General features: G+C 42.7%; 1 protein-coding gene and 1 long non-coding RNA gene across 5 annotated transcripts; one reads left to right on the top strand and one right to left on the bottom strand.

Moving 5' to 3' along the window:
- Window positions 1-2,504: 2,504 nt before the first annotated feature.
- On the bottom strand, window positions 2,505-11,599 carry LOC135552286 (CD209 antigen-like protein D). Of its 4 annotated transcripts, none has more exons than XM_064983819.1 (8): window positions 11,484-11,599; window positions 7,767-7,847; window positions 4,872-4,994; window positions 4,457-4,531; window positions 4,271-4,345; window positions 3,250-3,413; window positions 3,010-3,137; window positions 2,505-2,910 (listed from the first exon to the last, which is right to left on the bottom strand). In XM_064983819.1, exons 1-8 carry the CDS (start codon window positions 11,551-11,553, stop codon window positions 2,727-2,729), a joined length of 900 nt encoding a protein of 299 aa, XP_064839891.1. In that variant the 5' UTR covers window positions 11,554-11,599; the 3' UTR covers window positions 2,505-2,726. The 4 variants fall into 4 exon arrangements, with proteins under 4 accessions (XP_064839891.1, XP_064839889.1, XP_064839893.1 ...); XM_064983817.1 differs by having other exon boundaries at window positions 7,767-7,853; window positions 11,484-11,598; XM_064983821.1 differs by lacking the exon at window positions 4,872-4,994 and having other exon boundaries at window positions 7,767-7,853; window positions 11,484-11,598.
- Window positions 11,600-12,621: 1,022 nt separating this feature from the next.
- Window positions 12,622-17,562, top strand: LOC135551433 (uncharacterized). Its single transcript, XR_010457305.1, has 3 exons — window positions 12,622-13,058; window positions 13,637-13,720; window positions 16,996-17,562. It is a non-coding gene; the product is annotated as an uncharacterized LOC135551433 (long non-coding RNA).
- Window positions 17,563-18,026: the final 464 nt, after the last annotated feature.

Genomic DNA, 18,026 nt, shown 5'->3' with positions numbered 1-18,026 from the left:
TAGGCCATCATTGAAAATAAGAATGTGTTCGTAACTGACTTGCCTAGTTAAATTAAAAAAAATAGCAGCTGTTTTTTTTAAAAGGCAGTAAATGAGGCTGAATGAACTGTTTCGCTGCCAGACAAGGCTCTCCTAATAGCCAGGTGTAGCAGTGATAAGGTGTTGGGACTGCTGTTGGGGCAGCTTCATGTAGGCCCTAATAGTTTGTCACCGTTACAGTGCTATTTATGTATTGTTTAGTGTTGTGTAGTGGCTTTGCTGGCATGCATCTAAAACAAAATGGTGGAGTTTACCACATCAAGATTTACATGCTAAAATCACCACTCACCATGTACGAGGCTCCATTTCACCATCTTGGTAATCTAATAATGAATAGTGGTCTCTCAGACTACTGTAAAGCAGCCTGTAAATGTGTTGGGTATGGAGACACTAATAAATCCCTTTAATACACCTACTTTACAGCTTTGTGTCAAACCTCAAATGACAATTCTTTATTTTCTACCTTTTGAATATTCATGATACACCACTAGAGAAATGAACAGTAGGCATTCTGGCATCTTATTTTTCTAGCCCCTGAACTACTGTAGGTAAGACAACAAGGCTTCTTAATAAATATACTGCTGAAAAAAAACGAATTTTACTTTTGACACTTCTTTCTTTTCTCTCCAAAACTCTTGAACGTGCCGTCCTTGGCCAGCTCTCCCGCTATCTCTCTCAGAATGACCTTCTTGATCCAAATCAGTCAGGTTTCAAGACTAGTCATTCAACTGAGACTGCTCTTCTCTGTATCACGGAGGTGCTCCGCACTGCTAAAGCTAACTCTCTCTCCTCTGCTCTCATCCTTCTAGACCTATTGGCTGCCTTCGATACTGTGAACCATCAGATCCTCCTCTCCACCCTCTCCGAGTTGGGCATCTCCGGCGCGGCCCACGCTTGGATTGCGTCCTACCTGACAGGTCGCTCCTACCAGGTGGCGTGGCGAGAATCTGTCTCCTCGCCACGCGCTCTCACCACTGGTGTCCCCCAGGGCTCTGTTCTAGGCCCTCTCCTATTCTCGCTATACACCAAGTCACTTGGCTCTGTCATAACCTCACATGGTCTCTCCTATCATTGCTATGCAGACGACACACAATTAATCTTCTCCTTTCCCCTTCTGATGACCAGGTGGCGAATCGCATCTCTGCATGTCTGGCAGACATATCAGTGTGGATGACGGATCACCACCTCAAGCTGAACCTCGGCAAGACGGAGCTGCTCTTCCTCCCGGGGAAGGACTGCCCGTTCCATGATCTCGCCATCACGGTTGACAACTCCATTGTGTCCTCCTCCCAGAGCGCTAAGAACCTTGGCGTGATCCTGGACAACACCCTGTCGTTCTCAACCAACATCATGGCGGTGGCCCGTTCCTGTAGGTTCATGCTCTACAACATCCGCAGAGTACGACCCTGCCTCACACAGGAAGCGGCGCAGGTCCTAATCCAGGCACTTGTCATCTCCCGTCTGGATTACTGCAACTCGCTGTTGGCTGGGCTCCCTGCCTGTGCCATTAAACCCCTACAACTCATCCAGAACGCCGCAGCCCGTCTGGTGTTCAACCTTCCCAAGTTCTCTCAAGTCACCCCGCTCCTCCGCTCTCTCCACTGGCTTCCAGTTGAAGCTCGCATCCGCTACAAGACCATGGTGCTTGCCTACGGAGCTGTGAGGGGAACGGCACCGCAGTACCTCCAGGCTCTGATCAGGCCCTACACCCAAGCAAGGGCACTGCGTTCATCCACCTCTGGCCTGCTCGCCTCCCTACCACTGAGGAAGTACAGTTCCCGCTCAGCCCAGTCAAAACTGTTCACTGCTCTGGCCCCCCAATGGTGGAACAAACTCCCTCACGACCCCAGGACAGTGGAGTCAATCACCACCTTCCGGAGACACCTGAAACCCCACCTCTTCAAGGAATACCTAGGATAAGTAATCCTTCTCACCCCCCCCCCCTTAATGATTTAGATGCACTATTGTAAAGTGGCTGTTCCACTGGATGTCAGAAGGTGAATTCACCAATTTGTAAGTCGCTCTGGATAAGAGCATCTGCTAAATGACTTAAATGTAAAATGTAAATGTATTAATGCAATGTTTTGGATAGACAATATGACAAGCCTAGAGACAGCACTGTTAAGCAGAAATATACATGTACAAAACACACTGAGGATGATGTACAGGTGTAGGATCTTAATTTTATCACTCTTTTTACTGAGAATTCTCATGCACCGCAAAATGCAGATATGTTTCAGGATTTCCAAAAATGAATTGAAAACCCACACTAACACACACACACACTTAACAATATTGCACTTTTCATGTAGCCTAAATTTGGCCAGGTAACAGCTTAACCACCAATCAAGCAACATACGACATGATTGAAGGACTAAAGTTCAAATCTTATTGCAACAACAATACTATGCAAATTAAGATCCAACACCTGTAGCCTACTGAGAAGTGAAGAGGCGTGAACTGAATGTATCTGACATGTTTTTAATTAGACTCAGTTGGGGATTTGTTTTGTTTGACACCATAGCATAAAATGCATAAACAATGTATGTTCAAAAAAAGAAAGATATGTGAACATCAGCAGTAATCTCCTGTAAACCAGTCACAATACAGTTTCTCCTTTTTATCAATGCCAGCAAAAAAATACTTTGGTGTTGTTCAGCGACATATTTCAGGAACTTTTGAGTTTCTTAAAGATACTGTTTCACCAGGGTGGATTTTGTCTCACATATTCTTCTTTGAGTCTTATTACAGTTGACATCCAACCAACTCCTGCCGTCATTAGTACCACCCGGTTCCCCCATTCTAGCACAGTCTTCACCGTCGGGATTTTCTCCTTTCCAGTCATCCGGCTCCTGGTCACTAAGCCAGAAACTATGGATTGAAGGATGATAATACATAAGAGGTATGATCACAATAAGTTTTAATCTAGGGTGATTGTATTACGATATTGATTTAAACATGCATTCAAACCTTGTGCTTAGAGGTGAATTGTCCACCCATAACCACTCATTCTCGTTTATACTGTCCGTCAGCCCAATCCAGAACTTGTCTTCAGGGTCCGTACTTATTTTTGTACCAATTTTCTGATCTAAGAATTTCTTCACCAGAAACATTGTATGAAGAATTATGTCAAGATTTGTCAATTGTATGTTAGTAGAGGAAAGGAAAAATGTGCATCAAAACAACAGAGAATCAATAATAGAGTCATACCTGCTCCTCTAGGCTCCCTATGATGACAAGGTGTCCCCCCCTGGTGATACACTCATCCCGACTCTGAGCCCAGGTCAGTTTATCAGGGGAGAAGTAATAGCACTTCCCCCCATAATACTCCCAGTCTTCAGCACAGTTCATAGGTTTAGGACAGTCATTATTCCCTGTGGAGAGAACAGATATAACCCAATGCCATTGTCAGTGCCCCGTGCACTACTCATCTCTATGCCTACCTATAGTCAAATGCCTTTTGTTTTTGTGTTACTGATAGTGTAGAATCCATGTGGATATGAGACTGCATACTGTATGATCATCTCACAACTATTCAAGAATGCTATATTGTTGCATCAATGAATAAGGAGGGACTAAAACAGACTGCCCCTGAAGTTGACAACTTGATTTGAAGTAGTTTTGACTTTAACTCAGGATTGCTATCTGAAACAGGTTTTTATCTTGGGTCATAATACAACCTACTACATCTATGAGTAAACACATTCCCTCATAGTATGATCTCAACTGTGTCTGTAGGGCAAGAGGGTGGAGTTCTCTGCTTTCTCAATTCTTCATTTTGTTGCAGAACTGTTGCCAATAAAGATAATTATGCTTTTCGCAGGTTGAAGTTTATTGCCATGAATCCTGCCCTGAAGGCAGAAATGAGCGACTCCCGCTAGATGGGCCTCACAACGATTATGAAAACAATAATGAGCTGTTTGGTCTTCATTTACGGTTTGGGCCAGCAGTGTGGTTAAGATTAGGATTAGGTTTACAATCAGATTTTGTGACTGTGGCTGTGCCAGCTGATGAGCACGCTGCAGAGCTGCCTCCAGGGCAAGATTCATGACAGTAAATGGCAAACAGCATCATTTTCACAGCGTGACATTGGAATCCATACTTTTTGGAATTAAACAATAAAAGCAGCACATTTTTTCTAATATTCTATAAGGAGGAAAATTTCAATGGAAAGGCTGTATTAGTGGCAGACAACACAATTTAATTGGAGGGTCATATCTGTGTCACTCACCTGCACGTTCCTTCTCCTGAAGATCTTTGTTCTTGACTTGCAGTTCTTGAAGCTCTCTGTTTTTGATCGTTAAAGCTAGTTGCCAAAAGATAACAACTCTGACTCAAGTTCCCTACATTCAGCTACATATAAACAGTTATATTATAAAACCGATGTGAACATTTTCTTTGTGTGAACTAAACTCACCTGATGTAAGATTTTGATTGTAAGCCGCTTGCAGAATTTGGAGCTCTGTGTTTTTGGTTGGCAGGTTGCTGATATCTGATTGCAAAAATACATTAAATTGTAGGAATCTGACCAACATTCTTCTGCATAATAATGTTATATTAGTTGATTGTGAAAAGTATTACAAATAGCTATTCAATTTATTCACCAACATTTTTATATTGTATCAGTTATGTTGTCACAGAAATTAGACAATGACCTGGCATAAAACATGTATCCATTTTGAAGCAGTACTGTGGAGATTTTCCAGCTCTTGCGCTACAAATGTGCCTAGATATTTCTCTATATTCATAGCTCTGGACAAAAGCCTCTATGAATCTGTCTCCGATATAGAGTCTGCTTTAGACTAGCCACCTCCACTGTCTAGGTCACTCACACAGGAAAACAAGTCCAATGACCGTCCCCATCAGAAGAACACAGAGAGTCACCAGGACCACTTTGACAGGGTCATATCCACCTGGTTTGACATTTAACCCCTTCTGAGAATCAGGGTCACCAGCTGAGGAGACAGAGAGAGAATGAATTAAACTGACCTATAAGACTCGCTACTTCATTTTATTGTATGCGAGACATGAAATCATCAAACATGAAGAAAACGTACAGCTGTGGATGTTTCTGAAAATGCATACTACTGTACTCAGAGCACGCAAATTGGAACACGGGAGGGTCAGAGTATGATTCCAAATCAAAGTATGCAAAATGGAGCAGGGAGGGCACTTCTCAAGTCCGTACTCCGTTTGTGCATATTTTGAAGCATGCATTGATGCAAACTTCAACAGAAAGTATGCAACGAAATATGACGCAACCACGTAAAAAATGATGCAACATTTCTTGAAATCTTTGGTGGCCATTATTTTAACTGAAGCGAGAGAAAATACACTCCGGGCTAAAACCTTAGTGGGCGGAGAGGCGGTCGGGGTGTTGGGCGAAGGCCACGGTGGGGAAGATGGCGGAAAAGGAAATAAGGAAGAAAGTGCAGCATATTATGAATAAACATGGAGTGGGGGATTACACAGGTCTTCTGAAAGATCTGGTGAAGGAGAAGATGGACAAGATAAAAAGGAGAGTTATGTACGATTTGTGTGTGTGAATATGGAATGGAGGATTGCACATAAGTTTTGGAAGAGCTTGGAGGAACTGGGACAGGAGAATTGTGAGGATGAATTAAATGTGGCGGCAGGTGCAGTGATGACTGCTGCATATATGTTGAGTGTAGAGGGAAGTAGTGGTGAGGAAGGTGGGCGTCAAGTGCAAAAACAGGGATACGTGCTCCAGTAGTTCAGAGATGGAACTTGTTGAGTGTGAGGAGATTGCTGAGTTCGGGCTTCGTCCCGAGGCTGATAAGGGTGATTTTGGCCCAGTGGGGGTGAGATTTGTAGAGAGAATTGATTTATTTTATTTAACTAGGAAAGTCAGTAAGAACTCATTCTTATTTACAATGACGGCCAACATTGGCCAAACTCTAATCAGGATGACACTGGGCCAATTGTGTGCCACCCTATGGGACTCCCGATCACAGCTGGTTGTGATACAGCCCAGAATTGAACCAGGGTCTGTAGTGACACCTCTAGCACTGTGATGCAGTGCCTTAGACCTCTACGCCACTTGGGAGCCCGAAGGAAACGGATCCTTGTTGTTTGGTTGATCCACATGTGGTGTCAGGTTGGGTGGAGGAGAGGTTGGGGACTGTTGAGTTGGTGAAAGTAACTCGGAATGGTCTCGTGATGATTTATTATGTTTCCTCCCCCCAGAGGGAGAGGGCGCTCCGGATTACGAGATTAGGGACAAGAATTGTGCCGTGCTTTGTTCTCTGGAGCAGGGCTCCGTCGAAAGGAGTGATAACGAGAGTGGCATGAAGTGTTGAGGAGGAGCAGTTGAAATGGAAGATTCCCAGTGTCTGTGACACCTGCCACTTGATGAGACGTAGATACGGTGGGCAAACCGGAGAAGACATTATCTGTCATGCTGAGTTTTGATGCAGAGTCGTTACCAGATAAGGTCAAGGTAGGAAGTGTCAGTTATCACGTGAGATCTTATGTTACGAAAATATTACTGTGTTTTAGCTGTCATGTTTATGGGCATATTGCAGCAGTGTGTAGGAGGGACATGCCCAGATGTGAGAAGTGTGCAGGAGGTCATGAGATGAAGGAATGTGTGGTATCGTTGGAGAAAGTTGTCTTAGTTGTGAGGGTGATCATCGGGATGGAGATCGGAGGTGTCCAGTGAGAGAAAGGCAGATTGAGGTTGCCAGGGTTAGAATAGAACAGAAAGTGTTGTATGCCTAAGCAGTGAAGAGAGTGATAGAGGAAGATGGCTACAGGGTGAGAGCATTCCTGTGAGTAGGTGGAGATCAAGAATGATGGGAAGAATAGGTGCTTCAGTACGGTGGGCTTTTTAGCATTTATAGCCATGGTTGTTAATTGTACCGCAGAAATGAATTGAAAGTCACAGAAAATAGTTGTACCTGGGATTGCTCACCTGCTCTTTCTATGACATAGACTTACCAGGTGAAAGCTATGATCCCTTAATGATATCACTTGTTAAATCCACCAATCAGTGTAAATGAAGGAGAGGAGACAAGTTAAAGAAGGATTTTTAAGCCTTGAGACATTTGTGACATGTATTGTGTATGTGAGCCATTCAGGGGGTGAATGGGCAAGACAAAATATTTAAGTGCCTTTGAACGGGGTATGGTAGGTGCCAGGCGCACCGGTTTGAGTGTGTCAAGAACTGCAGCACTGCTTGGTTTTTCAAGCTCAAGAGTTTGTGTGTATCAAGAATGGCCCACCACCCAAAGGACGTCCAGCCAAAGGACATCCCTGTGGAATGCTTTCGACACCTTGTAGAGTCCATGTACTGACAAATTGAGGCAGTTCTGAAGGCAAAAGGGGGTGCAGCTCAATATTAGGTAGTTGTTCTTAATGTTTTGTACGCTCAGTGTATGACTCGTAGGAACAAGGAACATGGTTTATGACGAAAAAGCTCAAATAGAATCTGTTCTGCATCTTGTAAACCTTTTTTCCACCCATATGTAGGAAACTTCCTCATTGTTTTGCCGAGCTTGCACTGACTTCATCTGACCCACACAATCCCGCGCATATTCACCCACACACACACACACACACACACACACACACACACACACACACACACACACACACACACACACACACACACACACACACACACACACACACACACACACACACACACACACACACACACACACACACACACACACACACACACACACACACACACACACACATACCATTAGTGTCGATAGATGGCTGGTTGCGTCCGGCTTTGGGAATTGAGATTTCAGAGTACGTGGCATCATTCACTGTGGATGCTGTTGCTGAAATGTAACCATGAAAGTGTGAGCACAAGACAACTCCTCTCATCACATTGGCTGTTCCTGAACCAGCATCATTAACACTCAGTTTATTTGGTTTTGATTTTAGCGCTTTGGTCCTGTTTTCACAAGAATGCGGTAACATTTTGTACAAACTCAAAACAGATCATGACAAAGGCTGTTGTTTCAAAAATGTACAACACACAAAACCACACAGTAACCTTTTCACCAAACCTGATCATCGTTTCATCTAGAAACACCTTCCATATAAAGTCATTGCCTTTCACAATGCAATGCTCACAATACTTTTCATATGATTCTCTTCATTTGTTCAAATACATTCGACCATCACTTAATCCAACTGAGCTTAATGGTTAACCACTTAACCGTTTGGTAAACCTATGAATTTTAAACTGATTTGTCCAATATATATAAGTATCTTGAGAAGTACAAAAATAAAGTGTGTTTGTAAAGTATAAACATCTAAATGACATGTATGATGCATGATAAACATACATAATGACTACTAGTTGTTGCTAATTGATTTCAACATGGAGCAGGAAAGACCACAAGGTAAAGGTGGAAATCAAAGAGCTCGTGGACAAGGGGCCTGTTAAGAGAGGTGGACCTGGGCCCCATTAAAGAGGTCAAAGAGTTGGGCCTGGGCCCTGTCAAAGAGGTGGACATCAGAGAGAGGGAGGCAGGGAACTGTTGTGTCTTATGAAATCAGGGCCATCGTTGTTGAACATGTGATAAACAGAGGCCTCACCATGGCAGAGGCTGACAGATTAGTTCACCCCAATCTGAAAAGATCAACTGTCAATTTGATCCTGAGAAAATTTTGGAGGATATGCACTATGCTTTACATCTACAGTAAACGACATATTGTAATGCATGTAAATTTACAAAACATGTTCCAAGAGTCTTACAGTATGATCTATTGACAGTAGACTCTGTTCTACCCTCAGAATGGACAGAAGACCCCATGGTGGTGGCCGTGTGCTGACCAGAAGGAGTGGACAGTGGTGGAAATGGTGAGGGCCAGGAATGACATACGGCTGTCCAAAATAAAGCAGGCCATTGAGGAGAACGATGACACCTTTTGCCAATGTGACATCCATCAGCCTACCAACAATGGCCCACCTTTTGAAGAGGTATCTATGAAACACATTTACCTGATGCCTTTTGAGAGAAACAACGACCGGGTGAAACAACTGCAGGCCAAGTATGTTCAGGTACAGCACTATATACTGTTACTATTTGATGCACATGATTCATCACACTATCATGTTGTAACTATACTGTAAAAATAACCAAAATATATTTTAGAGGGTGATGGTGCTTGATGCTGCTGTGAACCATCACAAATATATATTTGTTGATGAAGTGGGCTTCAACCTGGCCAAAACTCAGAGCCGTGGGTGGAAAGTCATCGTCCAATGGGCAACCGTCCAAGGGCCTGGACAATGTGGGGGAAACATCTCAATGTACGCAGCTATTTCTGAGGATGGTGTGGCAGGATGTAGGGCATTAGTTGGATTCTACAACGCTGCACATCTCATTGTGTTTCTCAATTAAATTGAGCAGGCCTGTCAATGTGAAGGGGTAACCTATGTCACTGAGTGTGACAATGTCAGGTTCCACCCTGCAGAGGTGGTTCAGGCATGGTTTTGGGCCCATCCCCAATTCGTGGCCCTATACTCTTCTTTCCTCAACCCTATAGAGGAATCTTTTTCAGCATGGAGGTGGAAGGTGTACGATGGCCATCCCTATGAGCGCGCCACCCTACTTCTGGCCATGAATGAGGCATGTGACGACATCAATGCAGGCCAATGTCAAGCTTGGATTAGCCATGTCAAAAGGTTTTTCCTGTGGTGCATGAGTAATGAGGACATTCACTGTGATGTGGATGAGAATTTATGGCCAAATGCTCAAAACAGGCTTCATGCAAACTAATGCATGCTAAACGTCATGTTTTATTTTAATTCATTTAATTCGTTTCATTTACTTTCTTACATTTGCAATTATATCTGAATTTTTTTTTTTTTTGCATGAATGATTGTAGAGGATGTCTTCATTGATCACAGCTTTGATTACACATTGGATAGATATTATGGAAATTATAGATTCAATTATATAGAATAAATTATTTCTGTCAATTTTGTTGGGTAATGTAAGTGTATTGCCTATTGTGAAAACTGTGATCTACTGTAATTTACAGTACTGTAGCATTTTACTTTCAGTACTTCTAAGGGCGATTTGAAACACGTATCTTGCTTTGTTTTCTATTGGATTAACTGTTAGTTAAAATGACTAAATAGAAATTAAACCAATGTTCTCATTACATTTCACAATAAACATATGTTTTGAATCAATTGTTGTGTGGTGAGAGATGTTTACAATCCCAATGAATGCACAATGAAAGGTTTTGAGTTAAAGACTGGTTTGGTTACAAGTGTGACCAGTTTAGAGTGTTGGAATTGGCTAAACTTTGCACATTGAGATATTAAATAAATGATAGAGACGAAGCCTTGAATAGAAAGAGTCTGTAGAAAGCCAGAAGGCTTTGGAATGTGTTTGAAGAAGGAGAAGAGAACGATGTGTTGATATAGGGAAGATAGATGAATAGCTGGGGTTAGGTGAAGGAGGGGTTGAGGTCAGGAGGTGAAGTCAGTTCCCCTTAAGGTAGTAATCAGGGTTAGTATCTGGTCACCTTCTTCCTGTTGGGCATAAACTAAGGATTGGAGAGAGGGAGTGTCTTAAGTAGGATGTATATAACTGTGATATGAGAAGTTTCGCTGTCTGATTACAGCTGTACAGAACCTTTGGGAAGAATTAAACTTGGTTAAAGCTTCTCTAGTGTCTGTGGGTTATTTACTCTGAAAAATAAGAACCTAACAAGAGTTTTGTACTAAGAGTTATGAAAATGTACCAGATACTTGTGAAAATTTGACCAAGGCGACAAAGTAAAACTGTAATGTAAAATAATCAGCACAGATCAATGAAGCGTGCATGAAGTATTGCATGCAAACCAGCTAACAAATATGTTTCCTGCAAACCCTTTGAATTGTAGTCTCTAAAATCAAGTCATTTTTGTCCTAGCGAACATGTTTTGAAATAGGGTATCAATATGTGTCAATATGTGTCAAATAAAGACAGTGTAGTATAAATACAATTTTAAAGGGGCCATCTGGGTATTTTTTGGGTAAACTGCTGGGGGATGGGGCTGGAGGAATGTAACCATTCTCAAGTTCATAGACGGAGCTATGGGAGCGAGGACGGAACAGCCATGACCATGAGATACAAACGATAGTTTTAACCATGATTTAAAGCCATACCGTGTTTGTTTACAATTACATTGTATACAAACAACACCGTAAAACAAGCTTACATTTGTTCTGATGGGGTAATACAGTTGAACTAAGCTGATGAGGCGTTTATAAGTAATATTCTTCAACAATCAACGGCTATATAGCATTCATTTCAAAAACGGATCCTAGATTGCCCCTTAAAGATTAGAGATGTATATATTGGCAGATAGAGGAAGCTTTTTGTTGAACATCCTGCACACCTTGAGCATACAGCATGATTATAAAAATAGATTTTAGTGACAGATTTTAGTTTAGAACTTACCACCATCTTTTCCTTCAGTCTTTTGGTGCTTTTTGAACTTCACATCAGCGTAGACTATTCCTTCAGACATACTGATCTAAACACTCATACCAGACACTTATTACATCAGCCCAAATAGACACTTATTTTATATGATGGGGACTGAGGGAGGGACTATGTGTTGAGGAAAAAAACAGTTGCTCAATGACAGGACTTCTCTTTTCTCTCTTTGCGGCATTAATTTAACTAACCAACTAAATTCAGTTATTACTACAAGTACTAATTAATAAGTGGTAAAGACCTTAACCCAACACGTAGCGACCTTGTATTCCACACTGGAACTCACCAAGCTGCTGAAAGGCGTTATTGTTGTAAACCTACCATAACAGCAGGTGGTACACACACACACACACACACACACACACACACACACACACACACACACACACACACACACACACACACACACACACACACACACACACACACACACACACACACACACACACACACACAGACGCACACATACACAGCTGATAGAGCGTTCTTGTCGGACACTGAATTGGCTCTAGAACTTCTCATCTATTGTTATATCTCTGGTAGACAATCCCACTCCCTTTAAAACACCTTAGAGTTCAAAATAGAACAAATCTTGGTTCCCTATAGAACTTTCAGATCTCATTATGATGAGAAATCAGTCCTGGGTCAATTTCCAATCAATACAGAAACTATAGGAAAGGAAAGAAATAGGGCTATATTTTACTAGCCCTTTACTATTTTACTAATATACAATTACTGAATTTCAGAAGTACTTTGAATACATTTTCTTGGTCCAAGAATCATGAAATGTTCAGAGTACACTTTTACACCGCTTTCAATATATGCAATAGAAATTGGCAGAAATGGAGTTGAGGTTCTCACCAAACCGTGACAATATGATTATGAAATGCATTTAGAATCATAAACAACTTTTGTATCTTTGGTTCTTGACGATGTTGTTAAAGACCATTAAGGACTGAAAAAAAAGAGAAGAAAAATAAAAAATAAATTAGGCCTTGGGATAAGGCTTGAAAATCTGACACGGTAACTGATTGGCAGTGTTTCAGGCTATTGTGAAATACTGTAGATGTACTTCCTTAATGAAGAAAGCTAACTCAAGCTACTTTCTAAGTTCTACCTCAGAGTTTGCCGGTGATCCGTCAAAATGTTGGAAAATAGTTAGCGCACAGAAGCGTGGCCGAAGCAAGTTGTGTCAGACTCTTTTCATCAGCATTTTATCTTGGCAAGCTTTTTATTTGAAAGACATCGTGGTTTATTTGACACGGGTCACTGAGTCGACTGCTCTTTACTCTCTCAGCCTTTACTTGGCTGGATGGAAGATCATTCAACTTCTAGGGAATAGTTTGTATCATTCATTCCAACAACATTTTACTTGTGATGTGCTAGATGCCTTGCTTAAGAAAACATCTACTGGGGCTCATTTGCTGGATCCATTCTTTCTGCAGAGAAGTCATTGGCACATTTTTTATCTGACGATTATCTCGGATGCTATCCCCAGGGTTTGGAAGGCAGCCCATGTGCTCCTTCTCCATAAAGGTGGTTACCCCCTCTGACCTAAATAATTGTCGCCTGATCTTGAAATAGTCTTGCTTAGTAAAAATGGTAGAATCATTAATCAACTGTCGTCTTAGATTCTTCCTAGCTACGAGATGTATTCTAATTGTACACCAGTCTGGTTTCAGGGCGGGTCATAGCACTATCTCTGATGCAACCTTGGTGTTAAATGATGTGGTAAAGGGTATGGATAGGAGGAAGCACTGTGCTGCCCTCTTTATTGAGTTATTGAAGTTGTTGTTGACCACACTTTATTGATTCAAAGATTGTCTGCAATCAGTATGGATCAGGTATCATGTAATTGGTTCGAAGATTACAAAAACAGCTTTGCTGACATGGCCGAATGACATCTGTAATCACTGGCATTCTTTTCAATACATGTTTTTTTTCTGATGGTGTTAAGTCAGGTTTCCTCGATATTACGAAAGGTGTCCCACAGGGATTGATTTTAGGTCTTGTACTTAATCTGGTTAATTTAAACAATGTTGGTCTGTCTGCAAAGAAATGTAACATATACCAATATCCAGATGACACTGTTCTGTATGCTGTTGCCCCCACAGTTGACCAGGCTATTTTGGAGCTTCAATCTACCTTCATTGCTTTGCAGAAACCCATTGTTGAACTGAAATTGGTACTTAATGCAGGTAAAACCAAGTCTATGTTATTCTCCAAATCACGTAAAAATCTATCTGATGATTAATGCATATGCACATTTGATGATTACCTTGTTGATAGTGTCCCCGCTTATACAAATCTGGGTATCTGGATTGACGAATAGCTGTCTTTCAAAAGGCTTGTTGATGACATAAGAAATTAAGATTTAAAATGGGCTTCTTTAATAGGAATAGGTCATGGCTTTCATTAAATAGCAGTCAGTCAACATTCATACCAGTTATAAACTATGGCAATATTGTCTATATGAATGCAGCTTCCACTGTATTTATTTATTATGGCAGATAGGTTCAGTACACATCACTGCATTCTGTATCAGAATGCAAATAGTTTGGATAGCCATTGGATTAGATGTTCAGGAGTCTTATGGCTTGGTGGTAGAAGCTGTTTAGAAGCCTCTTGGACCTAGACTTAGTGCTCCGGTAACGCTTGCCGTGCGGTAGCAGAGAGAATCGTCTACGACTAGGGTGGCTGGAGTCTTGGACAATTTTTAGGGCCTTCCACTGACACCGCCTGGTACAGAGGTTCTGGATGGCAGGAAGCTTGGCCCCTGTGATGTACTGGGCCATACGCACTACCCTCTGTAGTGCCTTTCGGTCAGAGGCCGAGCAGCTGACATACTAGGTGGTGATGCAACCCGTCAGGATGCTCTTGATGGTGCAGCTGTAAACCTTTTTGAGGATCTGGAGACCCATGCCAAATCTTTTAAATTTCCTGAGGGGGAATAGGCTTTGTTGTGCCCTCTTTACGACTGTCTTGGTGTGCTTATACCATGTTAGTTTATTGGTGATGTGGACGCCAAGGAATCTCAACCTGCTTCCCTACAGCCCTGTAGATGAGAATGGGGGTGTGCTCGGGCCTCCTTTTCCTGTAGTCCACAATCATCTCCATTGTCTTGATCACGTTGAGGGAGAGGTTGTTGTCCTTGCACCACACGGTCAGGTCTCTGATCTCCTCCCTGTAGGCTGTCTCATCGTTGTCGGTTGTGTCATCGGCAAACTTAATAATGGTGTTGGAGTCGTGCCTGGCCATGCAGTCATGAGTGAACAGGGAGTACAGAAGGGGACTGAGCACGCACCCCTGAGGGGCCCCCGTGTTGAAGATCAGCATGCCGGATGTGTTGTTACTACCCTTACCATCTGGGGGCGGTCCTTCAGGAAGTCCAGGATCCAGTTGCAGAGGGAGGTGTTTAGTCCCAGGTTCCTTAGCGTAGTGATGAGCTTTGAGGGCACTATGGTGTTGAACGCTGAGCTGTAGTCAATAAATAGCATTCTCACATAGGTGTTCCTTTTGTCCAGGTGTGAAATGGCAGTGTCGGAGTGCAATAGAGATTGAATCATCTGTGGATCTGTTTGGGCGGTATGCAAATTGGGGTGGGTCTAGGGTTTCTGGGATAATGGTGTTGATGTGAGCCATGATCAGCCTTTCAAAGCATTTCATGGCTACAGACGTGAGTGCTACGGGTCGGTAGTCATTTATGCAGGTAACCTCAGTGTTTTTGGGCACAGGGACTATGGTGGTCTGCTTGAAACATGTTGGTATTACAGAATCGGTCAGGGAGAGGTTCAAAATGTCAGTGAAGACACTTGCCAGTTGGTCAGCGCATGCTCGGAGTAAATGTCCTGGACACAGTCACCCAGAACAGCTGATGCTCTCATGCATGTTTCAGTGTTACTTGCCTTGAAGCGAGCACAGAAGTTATTTAGCTCATCTGGTAGGCTCGTGTCACTGGGCAGCTCTCAGCTGTGCCTCCCTTTTTAGTCTGTAATAGTTTGCAAGCCCTGCCACATACGACGTGCGTTGGAGCCAGTGTAGTATGATTCGATCCTGTATTGATTCTTTGCCTGTTTGATGTTTCTTCGGGATAGCGGGATTTCTTATAAGCTTTCGGGTTAGAGTCCCACTCCTTGAAAGTGGCAGATCTACCCTTAAGCTCAGTGCGAATGTTGCCTGAATTCCATGGCTTCTGGTTGGGGTATGTAGGTACAGTCACTGTGGGGACGACGCTGTCGATGCACTTATTGATGAAGCCAGTGACTGATGTGGTGTAATCCTCAATGCCATTAGAAGAATCCCAGAACATATTCTAGTCTGTGCTAGCAAAACAGTCCTGTAGGTTAGCATCTGCTTTGTCTGACCACTTTTTATAGACCGAGTCACTGGTGCTTCCTGCTTAAATTGTTGCTTGCAAGCAGGAATCAGGAGAATAGAAATATGGCCAGATTTGCCAAATGGAGGGTGGGGGAGAGCTTTGCTCACGTCTCTGTGTGTGGAGTAAAGGTGGTCTAGAGTTTTTTTCCCCTCTGGCTGCACATTTAACATGCTGATAGAAATGAGGTAAAACTGATTTAAGTTTCACTGCATTAAAGTCCCCGGCCACTAGGAGCGCCACCTCTGGATAAACATTTTCCTGTTTGCTTATGGCGGTATACAGCTCAATGAGTGCGGTTTTAGTGCCAGCGTCAATCTGTGGTGGTATGTAGACAGCTATGAAAAATACAGATGAAAACTCTCTTGGTAGATAGTGTGGTCTACAGCTTATCATGAGATACTCTACCTCATGCGAGCAAAACCTTGAAACATCCTTAGATATCGTGCACCAGCTGTTGTTTACAAATATGCATAGGCCCCCGCTCCATGTCTTACCAGAGGCTGCTGTTCTATCCTGCGGATAGAGTGTATAACCCGCCAGCTTTATGTTATTAATGTCGTCGTTCAGCCACGACTCTGTGAAACATAAGATATTTCAGTTTTTAATGTCCCGTTGGTGGGATATACATGCTTTCAGTTCGTCCCATTTATTTTCCAGTGATTGAACGTGAGCTAACAGTACGGATGGCAAAGGAAGATTAGCCACTTGTCGCCTGATCCTCACAAGGCACCCCGATCTCTTTATGCGACATCTCTCTTTCTTTCTCCAGCGAATGACGGGGATGAGGGCCTGTACGGGTGTTTGGATTATATCCTTCCCGTCCGACTCATTCAAGGAAAAGTCTTTGTCTTGTCTCACTCATGCATTTTTTTGTGCTTTCTAATACTGCACATGTTTCTGCATATGCATACGTTTATGTTGTCATGTGAGAGTGTTGCCCTCAAGGTTTATTCCTACCTCGGGAGTTATTCCCTTGCCACTGTTGCCAAGGCAACAGGGATTTAAGTGTGGGTTGCTGGGTTTACTAATGCATTTAGTAAAATGATATAGATCAAATTTGATTCATATGTAATCATGGACCTGTGTGTGTTGCAGTTGCAGACGGTGTGGCAGCGAAGAGGAAGAGGGAGGACGAGGAGAAAGAGGAGGTGCGGGAGAACAGTGAGAATCCCCTCCGCTGTCCTGTCCGATTGTACGAGTTCTACCTGTGGTGAGTGGTGAGTGACACGTACACAAATACTGCATACCTTTAATCTCCCCATTCTGCACTGTAAAGTCAACGGAGCAAAGACCATGATTTTTTATACTGGGTTGATGAAAATCCTCTGGTTTATACTGTTTGCTGCGCATTAACGCAGCTCCTGTATCCCATCCTGGCAGGTTTCCTCATTAGACCCTGCACTATGTGCTATTTAAGTTTAGTCTACATTTGGTCTGCTGAGAAATCCCCTCATATTCTTAACAGAACCAAAGATATCATCTTTATGTTCTAATCTTCTCCCCCTATGGTTGTGATGTATGCTGCTGCTTGCAGAGAGAACGTCCTCTACTCTCCTCTTCTAACACCACCAGACACACCCAAACACACTAACTCAACTAGCTGATTAGATCACTTCCTGTCAGGTCCCTATAGGATGCTAAAAACAAACATTGTTTGCTTGTTTCAGCAAGGAGCAACAAAGTTTCATCACTTTGTTAAGAGTCTACGTTACCACAGAAACAGACTCAAACACGCTCATGCCCAGCTTCCCCATTTATGCCGGTTATTTTATTTTAGTGGCGGTCTTCATCCATAACCGTCGGTCACAGGGTTATACTGTAATTGTGCCAGCCCTTAGCTGTTATGTGAGTTCTTATTCTTTGAGGTACGCTCTAACTGGTATTTCTACATCATGCTTGTCTCCTCACTCAGGTGGCTAAGTGTGACGCGTGCGAGCGCCAGGGCCAAAAGGTTAGGATTTATGTAATATGTTATAGCACATTGTGATGTGTCCTGTCACAGCCAATGTTTTGAAAAGAGAGGTCGACATAAAGTCATACAGACATGGAGTTCCCCCTAAGACCTTCTACTGGTAAAAAAAGGAATTACTTGAGATTGTGTCACAGCTATTTATAGGGATTAAATA

Source organism: Oncorhynchus masou, chromosome 13 (assembly GCF_036934945.1).
Source record: "Oncorhynchus masou masou isolate Uvic2021 chromosome 13, UVic_Omas_1.1, whole genome shotgun sequence".
NCBI lineage: Eukaryota > Metazoa > Chordata > Actinopteri > Salmoniformes > Salmonidae > Oncorhynchus > Oncorhynchus masou.
Note: the sequence above shows the minus strand (reverse complement) of the source record. Positions and strands in the feature narration are given on the sequence as shown.